We start from the raw sequence: 20,027 nt of genomic DNA, 5'->3' as shown, positions 1-20,027 counted from the left end.
CACACACGCAGCCCAGTAAGAAAAGCACCCGGGTTTAATCGCTAGGATGGCGCAACCTCTGGCTATACGAAAACATCAAGATGCACTACCTGGATCACGGAGCTGGTCACACGGGATGGATCGGCAGGAGTATCGCCAGCTACCAATTCGCGGCGATAGAGCGCAGAATAGTGATGCTACTCGCATAGACCACAAAGTCACATACGAGGCAGAAAGCAAAGCAGACGCAAGTACATTACGAACCTCCCCTTTCACGCCATTTAGTTTGTCATCGCCGGCTGTAGAGGCTCGCAGCTGGACAGCTGGCAACGAAACGGTTTCATGGAGGCTCATTCACCGACCGGACTTCGCTAGTAATTCCGGAAGACCTGCATTGTCCTGCGCCTAAAAACAATAGAGTGTTGACTATGTCGGAAATGACCGAGATAACCATGAACAGGAAGTCAACAATTGGGTGGAATGAGTACGATGCGGAACGCTTCCCAGTGTGAAATCACTGCATGGAATGTGATCTCAACTACCAAATCCCCCTGACGGGCAAATTACAAGTCGCCGTTGTCCTTCCCAAGTTGCCTAATGCGATATTACTTCCATCCTCTCAACTTCCACCGATCTAGTAGAACCACGACCCCACAAAGAGCACAGTAGTATACGCCGTCAAAAGGATATACTGCAGCTCATGTAGCATGTTCTTCTTCTCCCACTTCAACTTCTTCGAACTCTCCTTCGGATACGCGATACCCGTGTTCGGATCTCTCTGCAAAAGCTCCTCCCGATCCGGCATATTCGGGGGCCATATTGCATAATGCACTGGTGCCCAGAAGGCATTAAGCGCGATTAACCACAGTAATGGCGGCCAGCAAGCATGCGTTAGCATGAATATCAGTGTCTGTTCGACTGAGCCTTTGTTGATGATGATGCCCCGTGCTGTGGAGACGGTTACTGCAGCGACACAGAACAAAATGTAAAATACATGCAAAAATACACCCGAGCCGAATACTATGACTCGCAAGCGGCGGAAAAGACCAGCACGGTGGACCGGGTCACGTTCGTTCAGTTCGGACTGCTGGGAGCCAGACGGGGAGAACCCGGCGGTCTTGCCACCCAGGAACCGCGGGAGGAAGAAGGATCGGACGATCGTAATAGCATGATCTGTTGAAGACTTGTTATCAGCAAGATCATAAGCATTACAAAATAAAAGCGTGCTTACATGGGGCCATCCACATCATGGCGCCTGCATCACGCTGGCCAAGCCGATACCCAGCAGGGAGAGTCATGACCCATTCGTTCAGTCGGTTGGCAACCAATGCGACAAAACATAGCCTCGCCAGTAATCGAAGCTGGTCGTTGGTTGCATAGGCTATCAATGTCCCTCCAGAGATCAATACGATTGGCATCGTAAGCAGAGATGCTGTGAAGAAGATGGTAAAGACCGATGAAACGGTGTATACGAATCCAGACAGACGTTGGAAGAGGGACATGTGTGTGACTAACGGTCCCCAGAGACAGAAGTTCAATTTGAACGACGTTTGAATGGTGCCAATCGTCTGTATTGGAGGATGATGTCAGCGAATGCGAGGTACCCGATGTGCGGAACTAAACTTACCCATCGAGTGCGCTGCTTTATATGCCCTCCGAACGACTCAGGAACCGTGCCGTATTGGAGAGGTTCGTGAACGTAGGCAGTCTTCCATCCTGCACCAAGCAGTATACTTGAGCAACAGACATCTTCAGCCAACGAACCCGTTGGGAAGCCTCCAATGCCGTCGAGAGCGACTCGACGAATGGCGTAGCCTGAGCCAGTGCACCACTTCAAAAATTAGTAGACGAATACTAGAAAATGGTTTCCTAGACTTACCGCAACACCTGCAGCATCCTTCACTGGTTCAGATATATGCACGAAGGAGTCTAGGCTCTGCATGAGCGGATCGTTCTTAGGAATATTGTAAAAGAGCTATAAATGATTAGCTCTGTCTTCCCCGACATCACCGTTTTGGCATACCTGAGGTGGGCAAGCCAAAGCAAGCAGAGGTTCGATCACCAAGTGAGCCAGAATTGCCCTAAGCCACTCTGGCTCGGGAATCATGTCAGCGTCCAGAGCAGCAATGTAAGTCGAGGCACCTCCTGGCAATTCAGTGACAAAATGCAGACCGTGGTTTAAGTTTCCAGCCTTGAAGTGATGCGGAACACCTTTGACCTTGTGACGAGCGGTATAATACACGTTGGGGTACAGCAAGGAAAGGTCGTCGGTAGCGGCTTTTAAGTCCGGATCTGCACCATCATCGAGAACAATGACACGAAAGCAATTGGAGGGCCAGTCAATGGCAGCGGCTGCGCGCACTGTGTCTGTTATGATTTGCACGTCTTCTTTGCAGCACGTGACAAATATATCGACTGTCGGCGTGGTATCTCCTACGATGCGGAGCTTCTCGCGCTGTCGGCCCTTGAGGAGGAAGCATTGCCAAAACTGATGGCAGAGCATAGGAACTGCTCGCGCAATCAGCTATTGAAAATGAACAGTTTTTCAAGTTTTCATGGCACTTACAGGCTACACCCATCTCCACGGCAATGAAAGTCCAAGCCATGACAAAGACCTTGTGAGCTACTGCCTGTGCAGCAAGAGTGAACTTGATCCTAAAGACGAAATAAACCCAGTAAGATGAAACGGCGATGAGCGAGAAGAGTGGTGTGCACTTGTTGATGCGACGTTTCCATAGGGGAATGTGATCAATGTCGTCCTTGCCATGGACTCTCTCAACCAAGCAGACCGGCTCAGCAGAGACGTTAGGGTCCTTCTCGGATATACCGCGGATGGAACTTGTCGCCTAATAAAACATTAACAAACGCAGATTTCGTTGGGTTGGAACCGACATACCACAGAGTAGCGATTGGTATATTTGGGCAACTTTTCAGTGCTCGTCGCAGGAGTGTGTTTCAGGGGAGTTCCGTACACAGTTGTGGATCCATATCGAGGAGTCAAGCTTCCACAGTGAATACAATTGGTTGGCGATGGCTGGCCATAGGAGAGAGGACGCTGGTAGACTGGTTGAGGTAGGTATAAATCTAAATTAGCCAACTCTTGAGAGCGTCCCACCGAAGAGTTGAGGCTGGTGGTTCTTGTTTCTGAGGGGCTCTGTGAACCATTGACAGGAGTGTCGGGTTGCTTTGGAATATCCATATTGGCGGGAATGTAAGAATGATTCAAGGTTGCAATAAGTCGTTAAGTTGGGCGTGATAGCATGGCTTGAGAATCGGGCAGTAATAAATACATCTCAGGTAGGCCCTGGGGCGTAGGCGCTTCTTGAACCTTTATTTTTTCAGGGTCGAGGCAGCGTCATCATCATACATGTGTTCCTCAATCCAGGTCTGCAAGGTCAGTGCTGTCATCCACGTCACCCGAAACGCTCTAGGGTGTGCAGTTCACCCATCTCGGGAAAGCTATAAGCAGCTTCTAATATTTCAAGGTAGACCGACGGTGTTGAGACTTGACCAACAATTTCCTTATCGAGAGCAAGATATCTTAGTAGCGACGACACCGCATCCTCAGAGGTTGCGCCTCCCGAACATTCGTCGGTCGCTAGAGACTGATACAGCAGCCAGCCAGTAGTAGTACAGGCCTGGACTGGGTTGGCCTGCCCTACAAAGTACCGAAAGACGCATGAGCTACGTAGATAGATAAAGGGTAGCCTTAGAAAGCCGTGCCGAGCTGTTTTCCGGCTCAACAGCAGGCTGTGCAACTATTGAAATGTATAGCGCCAATGATGTGTCGAAATAAAGCTCATACTTGGGGTGCCAATTCTCGTTTACTCAGTGCTGTTCTTGTAATTCACTCGTTAGTTCGTAATCATACCTCAAGGCGGTATACTTATCTTCGTCTAGCTAGCAGCATAAAAGTGCCAAACTGCATATCTTAAATTTGTTGAGATTTAGGGCAACTTGATAGTAGTTGCATCATCCGTACCAAAATATTGATGTAACACATAGATCATGTTCGAGGCCTTGGGTAACATGGATGATACGACCCCGACGCAGAGTGATTATCTAGTTCACGCGGGCGTACCTTAGCTGCCATGCAGGATTTCCCCGCAGTGGACTGGGTTCCGCGCTGAGGCAATTGTTTAACGCGTGGCGACGGAAGCTTTGATCACCATGAATTTGAAGGTACATCGACTTCGTGACCAAGGGCTACGAACCACTCGCTGCGCTTAAATAGCAGAGCAACAGACAGCATCTGGGCGTTGTTGAACTTCCCACCTTGAAACAGCAACTGGAAAAAATGGGTCCAGGTCAACTTCAAGTCTTTCGTTGGGTGCTATTAGTAGTACCACTGGTTGAGTACCAGCGGTTCAGTATTACTGCAAACACCGAACTGTGGCTGGGCTTTAAATTTCTCCTTATCTCTCAATTCAACATATATCCCGTTGAACTAAGATCCCCTGGTGCACTATATCTAGCTGCCGTTTCTCTACCATGCACTGAGGCGCAAGTTAGTTTCAGGCACGAGGTGGGGTGCCGGCGCATGGTACCTCGTACAAACGCCACGAAGCACACTAGGGCGGCATGTCGATCTTGAAGATAAGGACATGGCTAGATTGCGGATTACAGTCCCATAGGATCCTGTTGGTGGTGTTCGGAACTTTCTCTTAGCGAGTCGGGCTAGGCGATAACGTCGAAAAAAAATAAACATCGAACAAACATCCGAACGATCAAGTCCGAGCAACCAAGATTTGTCGCATAGTCTTGCTCCGTAGACTACGTAGATTTACCAAAGTTATTTTCTGCCGTAAGAAAATGAGGATATTGCAACGTTCTCTTCTTGCGACTCGTGGCAGTGATTATAACACCGAAGATGTCATCTTGAGCAGGTTCCAAAGCAACACAAGTCCATGCAGATAAGGCACGATTGGTAGCCGTTGCGCGCTGTGTTCTTGTTGAGCGATGTTGACGTCAACAGCGAGTTCTAAAGACCGAAATGCCGGGCGCATGTTGAAGTCACAAAAAGGTTCTAGCGCATGCGGAGCTCAAGGCCTACTGTAGGCCTTCCATGGTTACACCTAGCTTCCGTGCAATACCGATTGCCGAAAATAGGCCAAATCCAAGTTGATCTACGGAGGGCTTTTAGTCTACCCGTCCGTTTCAGCCTCCTTGCCGACGTCAGCCACCAGCCACCTTCGACCTATCCTCTGGGCAATCAACCTGCTCCCCATGTGAAGAAATGGTGTTACCTTCCCTCTTCGTCTCTGCGTGCTGATGCTGTGACTTGTCTCCCTGCCTGGGTAGCATAGTCACCTGACCCTATTTTCTTTTTTTAGCTGCCCAAAGTTGCCCTTCGTAATGAGGAACGGGGCGCCAATCTGGTTTCGAGGGTTTTGTGTATTTTGTAAGATTGTTCCTTTGGTCTACGCCGTGCCCGACGAAACATTATGCGGCCAATACGAAAACATTACAGATCATTCAAGCACATATAGCTGTACGTTGACTTCAAAACTGATGTGTCAATGGGGTTAATACACGGTTACGGATGCTCCCAGCTGACTAATCCTATAGTCAGCACCAACGTATGGGGTCTTGACAAAAGCGGATCGTCCTGCATCAATGTTACGAACAACGCCACCGCCTTGTCCACGACATGGTCCTGGAAAGCAAATGACACGCTCGTCCACGCTTACCCTAATATCAACTTCAATCCTATTCAACATGATCCTATTCTGATTTCGAACCTGTTCTCGATCGATGTCAAGGTATCTTGGTCGATGAGACTGAAATCAAGTTCAATGCTTTCAGTATTCGACACAGATGGCCTGGCTGTCGTCAATGCGAAGACAAATGTTGCCTTGGATATATTTTTCGACCCTGAGGTGGAGAAGGCGGTCAACACTACGGCACCTAGGTATGAAGTGATGGTGTGGATAGGGAAGTTTGGTACAATCTTACCGATAGGAGCATCTAGCACTATAAGGGCGAATAGATTGCATAAACAGAAGATTGGAAAAGAAAGTTTGTAAGTCTTACATTTTTTGATATCCAGAGTCAAACGCCAGATGTCAAAGCTTCTTTCTCTTTTCGTTACACTCTGGCTGACATTACATCCTCTGTGTTCTAGCACCCTCTACCAAGGCCCCAACGATAATGGACAATACGTGTTCACTTGGGTCGCAGGCTCAAACAAAACATATTTCGAGGGTGACGTATCGCCGCTTGTTCACTACCTCTGGCGCCATGGCATGATTCTTGCCGCGAATTACATTGGCGTAATCCAGTTTGGCACTGAGCAGAAGCATGCGATGTCAAACGTAACATTTTCAGTGGATAGGTTCGCTTTGGATGCCACGAGAGGAGTTCCAAAGGAGGCAGCAGGTCTTACTAGGGCATCTCCCAAGCGGGAAATATTGTATGCGTTAATTGTTGTAACTTTGTTCAGATTGATGTAATATACCAATAAAATCCCCGGTGGCGATGGAAGCACTTCATCTATGGCAAATTTGTCTGTAAGAGTCAACAAAATGAATTGCAAGCGCACGATTCAGCCTTCTAGTTTTGGATGTGAGATCCCAGAGTAGATTTAATTGCGCTTAGAAAGTGTGAGAAAGAAAATACATGAGGCTCAATACCGCCGTCGTTACGCCATTCACAAGATAAACACAGTCCCCGTACATGAAAATCCCCGATAGACACGTCAGTCTTCATTCGTTGTTGCATACATCATCCTGACTACCCTCCCGGCAACATCCTCGCCACATTCCCGTCAAACGTTGTCCATGCGTCAGCCGTTGCTGCAGGTGCAACCCTTTCGCAGGGCAAGGTCAGTCGACGGCCATCCAACGCAAAGTGATCTACACTTGAGACCTTTGACGCCGCAATTGTCCACTGAACACGGTCCGGTGTAACCTTGAGGCAGTGGGTCGGGCATAGCGGTTGCGAGGCTGGTGATGAGCGCTGCGACAATGATGGAGAGGCGCATTGTTGTGACGGTGGTATTGAGATTGAAGAGATACTTTATGCGTATTGCGTGATGGTGGTTGTAGATTTTCGAGCTTAGATGGCTGGGCTCGGTATTCGAAATATCTATTAGAGAGTCGAGTTGCACCTTGTCGAATTTGGGGTTTCGGGAATGAAAAGATAAGTCAGAGACTCGGTAGTACCTGAGCTACGCCTCCGAGTATGAGCGGTCTGAGATATTTGGTGTAGAAGAGGTTTGGGTGACAAGTGGTAGATACTCCCAATCTGGGCAGTCGCTGACGCTTTAATACTTATTGACTGGCTGGTGTGACGTTTACACGCTCTTGGTAGCCAAACACAGCCCCCAAGACAGGAAATACGGGGAGAAGATCCCCAAGCAAAGAAACAATATCCAGAGGACTCCAAGACATGACAAGAGTGACTAGGCGGGATCGTCCTACTACGGCTGCTGCTCCGCCTCGGGATGACGTATAATGAGTCGCCATATGTGGAGACAGCATACGTGGAGTACATTGTTGCGTCTAAACATGTAATGTTTGTCTAGCCATTCGGTGGCTCTATAGATCGAACAATCCGGAAACATTAGATGAGAAGAAACACGCAAGGTGGTTTGTACATCGGTGCCATGGGCTTGGCTGCTTGGCCCGCTAGCGGATCTGCGCGCTAGTCGGTGAATTGTAGATCATTGGCGATCATCGAGATGCGTGTCCGCATCTACCGCGTGGAAAGTCCTTACTGAGATGTCGCTCGTGGGCATTCATTGAGAATAGTGTAGAGAGGGTGTATGACAGGAGAAGCACCAGTGAGGTGGAAGAGGAACGAGATTGTCAAGCGCAGATGCTAAGAATGCTAGCTTGGCCAAGGTCATGCGTTAGATGCGAGCAATATGCGCAAACTTTGGTAATACGTAGGTGGAAGTAAGAAGAGTGGAGTGTTGTGTTTCCGGATCCGAAGAGGTTCTTGACCACGGCAATTGCTGTTTCTTGACGATGTGCCCGCAACTGCGATGGCTAATGAGACAAGGTCACGGCCTGGGCGCTCGTCATCCAGCCGGTCCTTTATTATTGTATGACTACTAGGTGATTTGAAACTCGTTGGGCGACGTTAACTTCCAAAATGTGAAAAGTGTCGAGACGGAGGGGCGGAAGGAAATGGTTGGGCAGCACCACTCTACGCGTCGGCACACGGCGCGTATCTTAACTCCGGCACCGACATGCTATCTCCAGGCACCAGCATCAGCCATCAGCATCAAGATCGTCCTGGCCTTCAGCCATCGCAGTACTCATTTCTCATAATCATATACTGTTCTCCCTTGATATCGCCAGCATGGCGAACAGCGACGATAACAACCCCCGCCGCGACCCCAACCGTCCCGAGGACAACCCCTTCATCGCCTTCCGGCGCTTCGCCGACTCTCAGGTCTCGTCGCTCCTCAATACCGTCTTCACACTTCCCGCGACCATTTCGAACTACAACTACGCCCACCAAGCCCGTGAGCAGTGTCTGTTTGGCAAAGCAGACGAGCGACAATGCGATAAGCTTCACGAGCTGGAGGCTGAGATAACAGAGCTGCGACATGAAGGCAGAGAGCTGTTCAGGAGGGGCGATATACAGGCTGTACTAAGGAATAGCGAGGAGCTGATGAGGTCTGATCGGAGAGCTGATGAGCTGCGAAGAGACATTGTTGATACGGCTGCGAGCACGCAAAGAGGGGAAATCGTCGGGCACAATGACAGGGAGTTGGTAGAGAGGGTCGCCAACGAGAAGGGCCAGGAGTGGGGTTGGTCATGGGATTGGGGCTTCCCTAAGCCTTTTGATCATGATGAAAATGCCTCTAGGGCAATGACAGAAGAAGATGCGGCTCGGCAGGCGAGGCAGATTGAGTTGATGCTTCAGCTGCAATCTGAGGTGAAGAAGCTAGTTGGCGAGAGCACGTACGACGACGCCATGGCAGCGGTCATGAAAGTCTTCCATGACGAGGACACCCATAACGAGAAGTCGTGGGACGACCCGGCGGCTGAAGTAGTCAGGTACTCAGCTGATCGTGACCGACGCGCTGCCAGTGGCGAGCCTCGCGTATGGTCGTGGTCGCGATCATGGCAGTGGCCGCCGCCAGCAGAAGCATCGCGACCCAACGATTCTGCGTATTCGCCACGCGTGCTCGAAGAGGATCAAGAGATGAAGAAATCCGGTGTCCAATGGCAGAAGGCATACGAGGATCTTCTGCGCGCTGAACGGAACGAAAGGCCGCACTGTATGAGGAGCGACGAACCCGTTTTCCCACAGCACAGAGGCAGAAGAAGCCTTTTCCTCGACCTAGATGGGCGGTCGGGTGAAGGGAAGCCGCTCAGCGAGTCTAAGTGGGTAGCTCGGCGAGGCTTAGAGGAGGAGGAGGATGAGCCGAGCTACGAGTACGCTCACGACCATGAGGATCAACACGACGACCCACCTAGCCCGAAAGTCGACCACAGTAGTCCTTTCCCGGCGTTCAATGTTCCGCAGAAAAAACAAGGTAGAACGAGCCAGGAAGACTACCAGGTACAGAAGGTGCTTGAGCAGGATGCTCAAAAACCTAGTCAGGCGTGGCAATCTGAAGAGCGAGAGACACAGACTGAAATGGATGCCTACGAACAGTTACTCGCCTCCAAAGAGCAACCCTCTACTTCCCCAGCATACCTAAACAGTGGAACAGCCAAATCGTCGATCCTGTCAACTCTCACTTCTACCGAACGCACAGTTGCGCCTGATGGCTCTGTGACGACAAAGGTCGTGCTCAAGAAGCGTTTTGCTGATGGAAGAGAGGAAAGCTCAGAGTCTGTACGCACGCAGCACGGTCAAGAAGACAATGCGCTAGCAAAGGATTCTTGGAAGGATATGCCAAATGTGCAAACCCCATCCATCGAAAAGGACATCAGCAAGAAGACTGAGAGGGGAAGAGGATGGTTCTGGTCAAGTTGATCGGGGCAAGTGTGAGCCTGTGCAGTTTTTTGCAACTAGCAAATAAGTTAGCGAATTGGGCTTCTCGACTCTGCATATGGCATATGACCTGGTTTTTTGTTTTGAGCTTAGTAGGGTGTTCTGGATAGGAGCGTTGTACATACCCCTCTCAATCGACGCTTCGTAATTTCTCTTTAGCAACATATCGTCCTTCAGCACTCATTATTTGTTCTCTAGCCATCTTCGCTCATAAACTCTTCAAATATATGTTAGCATACCATCGTACACCTCGAGCAATGATGTTAGTTATTATACTTAGCCTATACCTACTATTCGCCTCGTGGGAAAAGCACTGTCATAATCTTATTTGTGCACTCTACTCGTGGTATAAATGCCGCAGGCAAGATCAGCTTGTTTGTCTGGAGAGGATATCTTGTAGTCAGTTATCGCGAATAACATACGCGAGATGTTGTCGCCCGGATGTACCTGAGAGAGCATGACAAGACGATATTGATATTACGGTGGTGGGTGGTTAAATACGTGTTTATGGGACGTAACATGCTGAGGAAATTTGCTAGAACTGTAAGGGGGGGTTCGAGGGGGGAATTAGGAGGATAGCGGCTCGTATGAATGTATTCTAGATTGCATCGTTTCGAAAAGTGAATAGGATGTGGAATGTTATATATACTTCAAATACGTTCACGAGTCTCTTCAGCATGATTTGTTTTGGATATCTGAGGTCGAAAATTAAGCAAATGAATTACAAAAGCTTTGAAAGTCTAACCATTCCAAAAACAAAAGATCATGCAAACAAAAAGAGATTTAAGAAGATCTAGGCACTGTAAGCCACTGTTCAGTTATTCAGTCTGGGCGTGAGTCCTAAGAAAAGGCCATGTATAGTATCTCATCAAGATTTAAGTCCGTCTCAGGTATGAACATGTTACGAACCAGTGTTATACGCTTCGCATGCAAAGGTCGGAGGCCCTTATACCCCGGAGTACTCTGAAATCTGGAGTCCTAACCCTACACCCTCGCTGGAGCAATCTGCAACCTTAAACCTGTGATCGATGATTCGTATGGTAAGATTGTTTTCGGGAGGATGAAATGTACTATCATACTGATCAGGAAGATGAGGATAATCGGGCTCATCTTCGTACTTTGAACACCAGCGCCAGTTGGAAATGATACCCATTTCAGCGACGGTACTTGCCTCATTGTGAACGTGGTAATAAAGTGGCGCATAGTCTCGCGGTATATGTTCCAATCTAAGCCGCTTTAGATGTTTCTGTGTAGCCCGGTATGTTTTGCCTAACAGTGGCGCTCGTGAAATATCAGGCGTATGAGCGTTTAGAGCCCAGGAAAGGCATATGCGCTTAGTGCGAATAGGTAGCCCCGGAGTCCACCCTGGCCCCCATGTGTAGGTCTTAGCATCGCCCCAGTCCCTTATTGATGCTTGTTGTTCTTCTGTCCATTCCGGGGAAGGCCATGTAGCAGTACCGATAGATAGACCGGTACTTGGCAAGTATTGGGCTTGGAATTCCTTTTGGATTTCTGCCGGGTTGACAAAAAATATTACCTCTATAAAAGCTACCAAGGCTGCATACATACACCTCGGAAGCTGCTCTGTGCTTGTTATATGAGTCTCGGTCGGATCTCCAATGAATTTTACATGGACCATGTCGTAATAGTTGGCGCACAACAGATGAAGTCCTTGCAATGTGCCTAGCCTCCAGCCATAACCAGGCTCTGGAGAAAAGATTATGCCATCGCCCCCTACAGAAGTGAATAGCGCCTGGATTGGCAGCGTGACCGTAATACTGCGCAGTTGTGCGAACGTGCTAGTTTTGGGAATGTCAGGTAGACCGATAGCGAATGTGCTCTTATCTTCATATAATTTCCCGAAGGCCTCGAGATCCCTCTTTAATTTAATAGCGGTGAATTCCTCCACTTCATTCTTGGCCTTCTGGCATGACAATATGTAGCCACTGAAAGATCGACCGTTGGTGTATGGTAACAGGTCGTCGAAATGTTGGTAAATGATATGCCGTAAATCGTAAGTGATGCTATCAAAGAAAGACCCCGTCTGGCTAAGCGTGGCTTGCTGCCAATTGCTAACTGGTGCTCCCATTTTGGGGGCTGTGGCTGGGTTGGACTTGATAGTACGATTTATCTAGTTTAGACGGTAGGGTTAAAGCCGTGGAGGATTATAGTGCAATTTTCGAAGAGGAGATACAGCGCTTTTATACTAATTTAAGAGTGAGCAATTTTACATTTACGTCATTTCCTCGGAGTGAAGAGTGACGCGTAAAGCTAAAATACTCATCTTTCCTCGCGCAGGTGATGATAGACAATGACGCAAACAACCTATATCTGACTCAATGCCACAGTCAAAAGCTATAGATTGGCTTAGCTTGTGTTGTCACAAGTCCGGGGTGACGTCTTAGTGATGAGTTTTGTAGACTCACACCTGACGTAGAGATGTATTAGTCACGAATGAATCTACGACTTGTAACTATACTCATACAAGAAGAGCTTCCGCCACTTTCGCGATGTCCGGTGCCCTAATTTAAAAAAGATCACACTGTTGTTAAGGAGGCGTACAGTCATCGTGGGTACTTAGACAAAAGTGGCGATGTTCCAAATCCCTCAACGGGAACGACATGACATAATTGAGATACTCCCCTCAGACGCATGAAAGCATGTTGGGGAATACGGACAAATGTTTCAGTCGAGGCGCATCCGGGAGATCTGGTAGTTCCAAGACCTCTCTTGACTAAGAGTGTTTTTCTCACAAAGAACACCTGCCGCTTTTCGATAGCCCCCAGGAAGCTCCTGAGGCGTAGGTGCTTCACAGGAAAGAGTAAATATTTTTCACTTGCCATGCCACCAACAATGATTTGACGCACCAGATCAAGTACAACCTTCCCCGGAGGATTATGCGGCTCACAAGTGACGCGAGGCTTGCTACTAGAAGGCATGAACAAAACGGGACATATCGAGATATTCCTATATCGATCTTCACCTGTAGCTTTGCGAAACAAAGGTTATGCGCAAATAAATTTGGACAAATGCTGTAGGGACACCAATCTAAAGCGCACCCGAACGTGCAATCCAACTGCGCATCCGTTTTCCCCGGATAGAAGGACGAATATATGAGCTATTCCCCGGATTTGGCGCACTTGTTCCTTCCCTAGTGGATGTAGTCCTTCCAAGCGTTTGTCGAACCCACACTGGATGTTATTAATAATTATCCACGAATTATATCTAAGACTCAGATATTCTGTATATGGAGTAAACTTTTATATGGCGGCGATCTTACTATGCCTCCTTTTAATACCAAACTATCGGTACCGACGTGCTGTCATAGTCCACCTAGTGTTGCAAGGATCGGCTGGTACGAGTCCTTCCATTTAGCCGGGTGACACCCCATAATTGCCAAGCAACACAAAAGCCGACCACCAGAAGCCTAGAGTAGATTGGCGAGTCTCGTTTGAGAATTTCACATAGCCAATGAACAGAAGCATTGGTAACTGATCTTCATCCGGCACACTGTTCCCGTGGTGGTAGATGAAATCGCTAGGATACGCCGTATCGCTAAAATCCCACCCTGGGGCCCTTCAAATGTCGACCGAGGCTCTATATGGATGATGTCGAAGTCTGTCGAGATTTGCCTCGTGCAATATGAAAGGCCCCAGAAGTCAAGTATAAGAGGTCGTCGCTCCCTTTAAACTCAGCATCCGTCGCCGCCGCCCTCCAATTGTTAAGTGAACAAGTCAGTCCATGATCATCATGAAGCTTTCCCTCGTTACTCTTCTATCTGCCAGTGCTCTTGTCTCTGCAGCTCCTTTTGCGGAGCCGGAGCCAGAGCCAGTCCTCGAAGACCGGCAGGCGGCGCAGAGCATCCACGATGCTATGGTTGCGAAGGGTAGGAAATACTTCGGTACCTGCACGGATCCTAATCGCCTGAGCACTGGATCAAACTCGGCGATCATCAAGGCCAACTTCGGCCAGGTCACCCCAGAGAATAGGTGAAGACTATTACGGCCACGAACATATACATTGCAGCTGACGGGAAGCAGCATGAAATGGGATCAGACCGAAACCTCACGCGGTAGCTTCAAGTTCACTACCGCCGACGAGACTGTAAAGTTCGCCACCGACAACAAGAAGTTGATCCGTGGACACACCACCGTATGGCATTCTCAGCTGCCCGGGTGGGTATCAAGTATCAATGATAAGGCGACATTGACTACTGTCATTCAGAACCACGTTACCACCCTATTGACCCGATGGAAAGGTCAGATATACGCGTGGGACGTCTTGAATGAGATTTTTGCGGAAAATGGGAATTTTCGTTCCAGCGTCTTCTACAATGTATTGGGCGAGTCGTTTGTTAAAATAGCTTTTGAGGCGGCCAGGAAGGCCGATCCTGATGCGAAGCTATACATAAACGACTACAAGTAAGCCGCTCCTCGTTTCTACGTTGCTTTCATGACACTAACATCGTATAGCCTCGACACTGCCTCGTACGCTAAAACACAGGGCATGATTCGCAATGTCAAGAACTGGATCTCGCAAGGCATCCCTATCGATGGTATCGGTTCGCAGGGTCACTTGACAGCTGGCCAGGGTGCCAACGCCCCCGGCGCCATGGCCGCTCTCTGCGCTGCTGCTCCTGAATGCGCGCTTACTGAGGTCGATATCCAGAATGCCCAGGCTTCTGACTGGACCAACGTTGTCAAAGCGTGCTTGAACCAGGCCAACTGCGTCGGCATCACCGTCTGGGGCGTTCGCGACAGCGACTCGTGGAGGCCTTCCGGTAACCCACTACTGTTCGACTCTGGCTACAAGGCCAAGTCTTCCTACAATACTGTGTTGGCGGCCCTGCAATAAGCGTACTATACGTCGTTAGCGCGTGTAGCATCGTTATAAATAGTTCGATATCGATGAATATATGCTATACAAGACTTGAAGACGCTATGATCATGTTCAAATTCTGCCCAGTCGACTTACGTTCATTAGCGGCCACAGTCTTGTTGTTCCTTCCATGGCACCCGCTTCATCTTGAGCGCCTGTCGCAACATTGATGGTGACATATCTAATCGCAGTGCCTATTACCCTGCTCATTGGAGGAGGCAAGCTTCGAATGGGTCGTGCACGAACGGTTTGCTGAAGTGAAGAAGACGGGACAATTAGATGAAAGCGATGGCGTTGTGCATTGAACTTAACGCGCGTTCCCGGGCACACACTTAATTGGGATTAGTGTCGCTGACGTACATAACACGACGCGTTCCGCAGCACGCGATGCTAACAACAAAGCCGTTCACATCATCCTTGTCTTTTACCATTCACACGTTCGTAGTAGCACAAAGGACGATTCGAAGACACAAAGCCTTGTTTCAAGCACTCAAATGGCTAAAAGCACGCGGAAACATAGGTTGACCTCATCCCCTAAACTCGCGCACCACCACCAGTCCACACTATCCCTCTCGCTAAGTACCATCGGAACGATCTGAATATATAGTATAGGCAGAGCTATGACATGCGAGCTCACAGTGCATCCCGGCATGCCGATGCCGAAAGGCTACGGCTTCCTTCCCAAAGGCATCCGCTACAAGACCCTCCACTGCAGAAAGCTCACTCACGAGGCAGGCAAGCCACTCTACATCGTCGTCGATAAAAAGAAGCAAGTCGGTCTGCGAGCGCCTAATTCCATTATCCACCAGGTTCATGCACAGGCCAAGCAGACCCTTCCTACGCGCCGTGCCGCAACTGAGAAGCGTGACGCTGCCGATATCACCAAAGCAGCTGCCGAATTAGCTAGTCAGTTTCCAAGAATGCCAACGAACGAGAAGGAGACAGTCCTCAAACATGGATTCAGAAAACACTCGGGTAGAGTAGGCAGAACGAGTCTACTATTGCTGTCGCGGAAGGTGTTGCTAGCAGTCATTGCACATGTTCGTCATTAGCATAGTACTTATGACAGTATGTTGGACGCTGGGGTGGATAGGGACATGGCAAGGAAGATGACAAGGGACAAGATCGAAACCGTCCTGCGCGAATGGGGCTATACCGAAGGTAGGAAGTAAGTATCATTAGCTAGGATTATTTTAACTAATCAGACAACAAGATCTCTCTTGGTACTTTCGTTGCGAAAAGAATTTTGTTTGCGAAGAGACTCCTGGGATATCGACCGCATCAAGTGGATGTACGTTTTAGCACCTATCTATACCCTGACTTTGAACGACTGACCATGAATAGCCCCGGATAGCACGTTTACTCTAGCATAGGTTAAGGCTAGATTCATCCAGATCCGACAAACTTCCAATAGTGGGCAGCAATTAAAAATTCACGTACTGCGTTCATCCTCGGGCCCTCTGCGTTTTCCCTAGGGTGCTATCAGATGAGTGCTAGTGGTTCAGCTTATTGAAGCCACTGCCTCTATGATTTACCAAGAGCTCTGGGTGAGCTTGCAGCTTATTTTTGCCGCAATGTGTTGCGGAGTTAATTACACGCACACATGACGCTCGGGTCGCAGATTGTGCCGATGGCGTTGACATGAGCTGCCTCGTCGCAGGTCGGAGATTCACCAGTTCCGACTGTTCGAATAATGTTGTAGCACATTCTGGAGCGCGGGTCTGAAGTGTTATTGTAGCGTGTTGTTCGTTCGCATTAGGAGTAGAGTTTAGCCTCTCCAAATCAAAAGGTGATGCTATCACCAGTGCTGAGCGTGAACTCCCATCTATTTCCTCCGTAATTCAACTCGGGCATCGAAACGGGGCCGGAGGAATACAGGACTTAGTAGCATTGCCGGTCACTAAGTTCGGAGCGTAGGCGTTAGCCCGGACTTAGGCACTAAATCCCGGGGAGTGAAGAACTACGTTCAACCACCACCATGCTGAGGAAATATAAAGACAGCTATCTCAGGATACTTCTAGGACTTAAACCAGCTATTTAAGGCTACGAAACCTTCGACAGTATCTAAAGTTACGCTTGTTATTCATTCATACGGAGGCCTTACCAACTAGCCAACAGAATGGCTACATCAAGAGCCAACAACCATGTCAAAAAGATCGCAATAGTCGGCGCAGGTGGCAATGTTGGGTCCCACCTCGTTACCGCCCTGCTCGGCAAGCACCGCTTCGACATCACCGCCATATCCCGCGCCGAATCTAAGGCTAGTTTCCCTGAAGGCATTGCAATCGCTCATGTCGACTATAACAAGCCGGAGACCATCATTGAAGCCTTGAGAGGTCAAGACGTGCTCATCATAACACTGAGTGTTTTCGCCGCAGGTGACACGCAAGCAACACTCATCCGTGCCGCCGCTGATGCTGGCGTGCCGTGGGTGCTACCCAATGAGTTTGGCGGTGAAGACGGAGAGGCACAAAACGATACAATGGGGCCTGCCAAAGTGAAAGATCGTGGGTTGATCGAGGAATTGGGTGTTTCCTCTTGGATTGGAGTAGCTTCTAGCTTCTGGTATGAACACTCGCTATCTGGGCCTGGCCTCTATGGCTTTGATGTCACCAAACGGGAGGTTGTGTTCTTTGATGAGGGAACAGAGAGATTGGATACATCGACATGGCCGCAAGTTGGGCGTGCGGTTGCCTCCCTGCTGTCCTTGCCTATATCGCCCCAGGAAACGAATGGAAACGGTCCAACGTTGACAGGGTACCGCAATCGCATGATACACATATCCTCTTTTACTCTCAACCAGCACGAGATGTTTGCATCGCTCAAACGTGTCACCAATACCGTGGACTCTGACTGGTCTATTACTTCGGTTTCGACGAAACACCGATTTGCCGAAGCTTTGGAGAAGCTAAAAGGCGGCGACCGCAGCGCTTTTGGGACGGTTTTGTATACGCGATACTTCTTTCCTGGGGAAGGTGCGGGGCTATTTGAGAAGAGACATGACCTGGACAATGAGAAGCTGGGGTTACCACATGAGGATTTGGATGAAGCTACGAAAGCCGCCTTGAAGCTTAGCGAGAGTGGGTACTGGAAAAATTATGGAAAACGCTAATCCTCACAACTAAAGTATATCAATGAGGATGAACTCAACTTGTGGATCATCTCAATCGAGTTATTACGATACAGCCCTAGAACAAAAGCACGTTGAGGTTCAAAAGATTACAAGTACCCTTGGTTGAACAAAGTCATTATCTGGAAACTGGTGATACGTGATTCGATTTGAGGGGCACAATGTGTCGTGCGCATAACTAGCGTGTTGTGAACAACAGACATTATTTGTGCAGCTATGCAGTGAAAAAGGCGCGTCGCTATTTATAGAAAGCCGCTCGTACCGCAGTATTCTCGGCCAAAAGTTCGCAGTCATGTTTCTGGATCGCGTAAGCCGAATTCTACTTGGAATTATTGCTCAATACGAAGCCTACCTAAATGATGGAACGTTACCAAAATTTGATACGGCGTGTGAGATTAGAAGCAGCAGCTCTTAAGTAACAACAGCTTCGAAGCGAGGAGCTTGACACTTATGGTAAAGCCTCATCTTGCTAAACAGGACATTCATAGCGAAGCGACACCTAGAGATTCGAGACCTCGAGTAAAGTTTGAGCATTTGTTAGTAGCCGAATATGTACATTAGTCAAACACAATTGCAGCTTTGACAACTTCTTGCTTTCTCACCGCCTCCAGACACTCTGCCCACTCCTCGATTCTGTACGTCTTATTCGCAATGCCACCCAACTTCAGCTTCCCTGCTTTCACGTACTCGATTACCTCCGGGATATGCCCCATGCTGCAAAAGCTCGCCAGTATTGTGATCTCGTGCTCCCAAATTCGGAACGGAGACCAAGCGATCTTGATACTCTCGTCGTACACCCCGTATACGACAAGCTTGCCGCCCTTGCGGACAAAGTCAATAGCTTGCTCGAGCACAGTGGGTGCACCAGTTGCTTCCACGACGATGTCAAAGCCATAGGGGTTCGCAGATTTGAGAGCTTGCATTTCCATATGGGGCTGATCGTCCGAAATGGTGATGTAGGAGTCTGCAATACCCAGCTCTTTGGCTAGGTCTAGTTTCGGCCCGCCTTTCGATGCAATAGTCAACTTGAAAAAATCAATATGTGAAAACGTAGACTGAAGATCTGACGTACGTGGGCAGCACCGTTCATCCGTATTAACTGCGCTAATAGCATGCCAGTCGGACCGCATCCAAACAGCAACACTCGGCTTCCAACTTCGATCTGCATTCTTTCGATTCCATGCGTAGCGCACGCAGCAGGCTCAACGAGCACTGCTTCGAGATCTGGGAGGTCACCGATTGGATGCACCAACCGAGCAGGATACCTGCAGTATTCAGCGAAACCTCCCGGAACATTGCCGCCAAATGCAGTCAGATTGTCGCAGAGAAGTGGCTTCCGACGAGTGCAGTGAAAGCAAATGAGACAAGGTTGCAAGGGATCTGCTGCCACTCGATCGCCGATTCCGACGTTCTTGACGTTCTTTCCAATGGCGGCGATTGTGCCTGCTGCCTCATGGCCTGGAGGGTCAGTATAGACAGTGCGAATATTAGAAGTTACTGGCCTACCAGGTATGAGAGGCCACTGATATGTTTGGTCAGTCGAAGCCGATATTTCTGATTTCAAGATACTCACTTTTGCCAGAAATTCACCCTTGTGGTAGTGCAAGTCCTCGAAACATATCAGTATGGCACTATTTCCATCGCATGTCTCCCAAGTTAACATACCGTTCCGCAAACTCCGCATGCCGAGATCTTTACCTGGGCGGAATTAGTATCACGGTCTTGAAGAACGAGTTCAGTCTCCACTCACGAGTACATCATCATCACCAATCTTAGGAACATCGATATTCACAACAGCAAACTTCTCTGCCTCGGAGTATCTACACATATCAGCTGAACCCATATGCGCCTGTTGCGGGGTAAGTATGCCTTACTGGAGCGCCTTCATCTTCTCAGGCACGTCATGATGTAGACGATTCCTCGGTGTATCGCCTTTGAACTCGCCCATTCTGCCCCAACCTCTGGTTGAAAATGTTTGATGACATTTTTAAGGAATTGACTGCTTTAATACTCTATTGAAAGGTGTTGTCGACTATACGTTGGCACAGTAGGCGTACCTACACGCGTGTATGCGGGGTTCGGC

The 20,027-nt window shown here is 48.9% G+C and overlaps 10 protein-coding genes across 10 annotated transcripts; 6 read left to right on the top strand and 4 right to left on the bottom strand.

Annotated features, from left to right (window-relative positions):
* Positions 1-613: 613 nt before the first annotated feature.
* Positions 614-3,178, bottom strand: K460DRAFT_280265 (glycosyltransferase family 2 protein; the record flags this gene model as incomplete). The annotated part of the gene is made up of 7 exons (XM_040928394.1): positions 614-1,152; positions 1,211-1,547; positions 1,607-1,810; positions 1,859-1,954; positions 2,003-2,487; positions 2,546-2,825; positions 2,876-3,178. The coding sequence occupies 7 exons, from the start codon at positions 3,176-3,178 to the stop codon at positions 614-616; spliced, it is 2,244 nt and encodes a 747-aa protein (XP_040790692.1).
* Positions 3,179-5,049: 1,871 nt separating this feature from the next.
* K460DRAFT_68217 (glycoside hydrolase family 12 protein) lies at positions 5,050-6,481 on the top strand. The gene is made up of 3 exons (XM_040938626.1): positions 5,050-5,380; positions 5,548-6,001; positions 6,104-6,481. Exons 1-3 carry the CDS (start codon positions 5,335-5,337, stop codon positions 6,429-6,431), a joined length of 828 nt encoding a protein of 275 aa, XP_040790691.1. The 5' UTR covers positions 5,050-5,334; the 3' UTR covers positions 6,432-6,481.
* Positions 6,482-6,763: 282 nt separating this feature from the next.
* On the bottom strand, positions 6,764-6,961 carry K460DRAFT_280597 (uncharacterized protein; the record flags this gene model as incomplete). The annotated part of the gene is made up of 1 exon (XM_040928418.1): positions 6,764-6,961. The coding sequence occupies one exon, from the start codon at positions 6,959-6,961 to the stop codon at positions 6,764-6,766; it is 198 nt and encodes a 65-aa protein (XP_040790690.1).
* A 1,325-nt stretch (positions 6,962-8,286) lies between these two features.
* K460DRAFT_277296 (uncharacterized protein) lies at positions 8,287-9,918 on the top strand (the record flags this gene model as incomplete). The annotated part of the gene is made up of 3 exons (XM_040928174.1): positions 8,287-8,916; positions 9,031-9,420; positions 9,499-9,918. The coding sequence occupies 3 exons, from the start codon at positions 8,287-8,289 to the stop codon at positions 9,916-9,918; spliced, it is 1,440 nt and encodes a 479-aa protein (XP_040790689.1).
* Positions 9,919-10,882: 964 nt separating this feature from the next.
* K460DRAFT_403423 (uncharacterized protein) lies at positions 10,883-12,025 on the bottom strand (the record flags this gene model as incomplete). The annotated part of the gene is made up of 1 exon (XM_040936624.1): positions 10,883-12,025. The coding sequence occupies one exon, from the start codon at positions 12,023-12,025 to the stop codon at positions 10,883-10,885; it is 1,143 nt and encodes a 380-aa protein (XP_040790688.1).
* Positions 12,026-13,686: 1,661 nt separating this feature from the next.
* K460DRAFT_393283 (glycoside hydrolase family 10 protein) lies at positions 13,687-14,790 on the top strand (the record flags this gene model as incomplete). Its single annotated transcript, XM_040935932.1, has 3 exons — positions 13,687-13,925; positions 13,977-14,357; positions 14,409-14,790. The coding sequence occupies 3 exons, from the start codon at positions 13,687-13,689 to the stop codon at positions 14,788-14,790; spliced, it is 1,002 nt and encodes a 333-aa protein (XP_040790687.1).
* A 441-nt stretch (positions 14,791-15,231) lies between these two features.
* K460DRAFT_364109 (uncharacterized protein) lies at positions 15,232-16,353 on the top strand. Its single transcript, XM_040932945.1, has 3 exons — positions 15,232-15,975; positions 16,028-16,105; positions 16,159-16,353. The coding sequence occupies exon 1, from the start codon at positions 15,435-15,437 to the stop codon at positions 15,864-15,866; it is 432 nt and encodes a 143-aa protein (XP_040790685.1). The 5' UTR covers positions 15,232-15,434; the 3' UTR covers positions 15,867-15,975; positions 16,028-16,105; positions 16,159-16,353.
* K460DRAFT_384324 (uncharacterized protein) lies at positions 15,867-16,353 on the top strand. The gene is made up of 3 exons (XM_040935493.1): positions 15,867-15,975; positions 16,028-16,105; positions 16,159-16,353. Exons 1-3 carry the CDS (start codon positions 15,885-15,887, stop codon positions 16,185-16,187), a joined length of 198 nt encoding a protein of 65 aa, XP_040790686.1. The 5' UTR covers positions 15,867-15,884; the 3' UTR covers positions 16,188-16,353.
* A 466-nt stretch (positions 16,354-16,819) lies between these two features.
* K460DRAFT_364107 (NAD(P)-binding protein) lies at positions 16,820-18,049 on the top strand. The gene has a single exon (XM_040932944.1). The coding sequence runs from the start codon at positions 16,934-16,936 to the stop codon at positions 17,924-17,926; it is 993 nt and encodes a 330-aa protein (XP_040790684.1). The 5' UTR covers positions 16,820-16,933; the 3' UTR covers positions 17,927-18,049.
* A 407-nt stretch (positions 18,050-18,456) lies between these two features.
* On the bottom strand, positions 18,457-19,947 carry K460DRAFT_414731 (L-threonine 3-dehydrogenase). Its single transcript, XM_040937699.1, has 7 exons — positions 19,819-19,947; positions 19,695-19,764; positions 19,610-19,642; positions 19,518-19,553; positions 19,451-19,466; positions 19,017-19,402; positions 18,457-18,969 (listed from the first exon to the last, which is right to left on the bottom strand). Exons 1-7 carry the CDS (start codon positions 19,890-19,892, stop codon positions 18,502-18,504), a joined length of 1,083 nt encoding a protein of 360 aa, XP_040790683.1. The 5' UTR covers positions 19,893-19,947; the 3' UTR covers positions 18,457-18,501.
* Between the last annotated feature and the right edge of the window lie 80 nt (positions 19,948-20,027).

This window comes from Cucurbitaria berberidis (assembly GCF_010015615.1).
Source record: "Cucurbitaria berberidis CBS 394.84 unplaced genomic scaffold K460scaffold_2, whole genome shotgun sequence".
Taxonomy (NCBI): domain Eukaryota; kingdom Fungi; phylum Ascomycota; class Dothideomycetes; order Pleosporales; family Cucurbitariaceae; genus Cucurbitaria; species Cucurbitaria berberidis.
The sequence above is the reverse complement of the archived record's forward strand: the minus strand, read 5'-3'. Positions and strand labels throughout refer to the sequence as shown.

Excerpts from the sequence above, each read along its gene's own strand:
- K460DRAFT_414731 (XM_040937699.1), bottom strand. The coding sequence starts at position 19,892 with ATGGGCGAGTTCAAAGGCGATACACCGAGGAATCGTCTACATCATGAC. Across the intron at positions 19,765-19,818 it reads GAGAAGATGAAGGCGCTCCA|ATACTCCGAGGCAGAGAAGT; the intron begins GTAAGGCATACT and ends TGATATGTGTAG. Across the intron at positions 19,643-19,694 it reads TTGGTGATGATGATGTACTC|GTAAAGATCTCGGCATGCGG; the intron begins GTGAGTGGAGAC and ends AATTCCGCCCAG.
- K460DRAFT_384324 (XM_040935493.1), top strand. The coding sequence starts at position 15,885 with ATGTTGGACGCTGGGGTGGATAGGGACATGGCAAGGAAGATGACAAGG. Across the intron at positions 15,976-16,027 it reads CGAATGGGGCTATACCGAAG|ATCTCTCTTGGTACTTTCGT; the intron begins GTAGGAAGTAAG and ends TCAGACAACAAG. Across the intron at positions 16,106-16,158 it reads ATCGACCGCATCAAGTGGAT|CCCCGGATAGCACGTTTACT; the intron begins GTACGTTTTAGC and ends GACCATGAATAG.
- K460DRAFT_68217 (XM_040938626.1), top strand. The coding sequence starts at position 5,335 with ATGAGGAACGGGGCGCCAATCTGGTTTCGAGGGTTTTGTGTATTTT. Across the intron at positions 5,381-5,547 it reads TCGAGGGTTTTGTGTATTTT|TCAGCACCAACGTATGGGGT; the intron begins GTAAGATTGTTC and ends CTAATCCTATAG. Across the intron at positions 6,002-6,103 it reads AAGATTGGAAAAGAAAGTTT|CACCCTCTACCAAGGCCCCA; the intron begins GTAAGTCTTACA and ends TCTGTGTTCTAG.
- K460DRAFT_364109 (XM_040932945.1), top strand. The coding sequence starts at position 15,435 with ATGACATGCGAGCTCACAGTGCATCCCGGCATGCCGATGCCGAAAGGC.
- K460DRAFT_364107 (XM_040932944.1), top strand. The coding sequence starts at position 16,934 with ATGGCTACATCAAGAGCCAACAACCATGTCAAAAAGATCGCAATAGTC.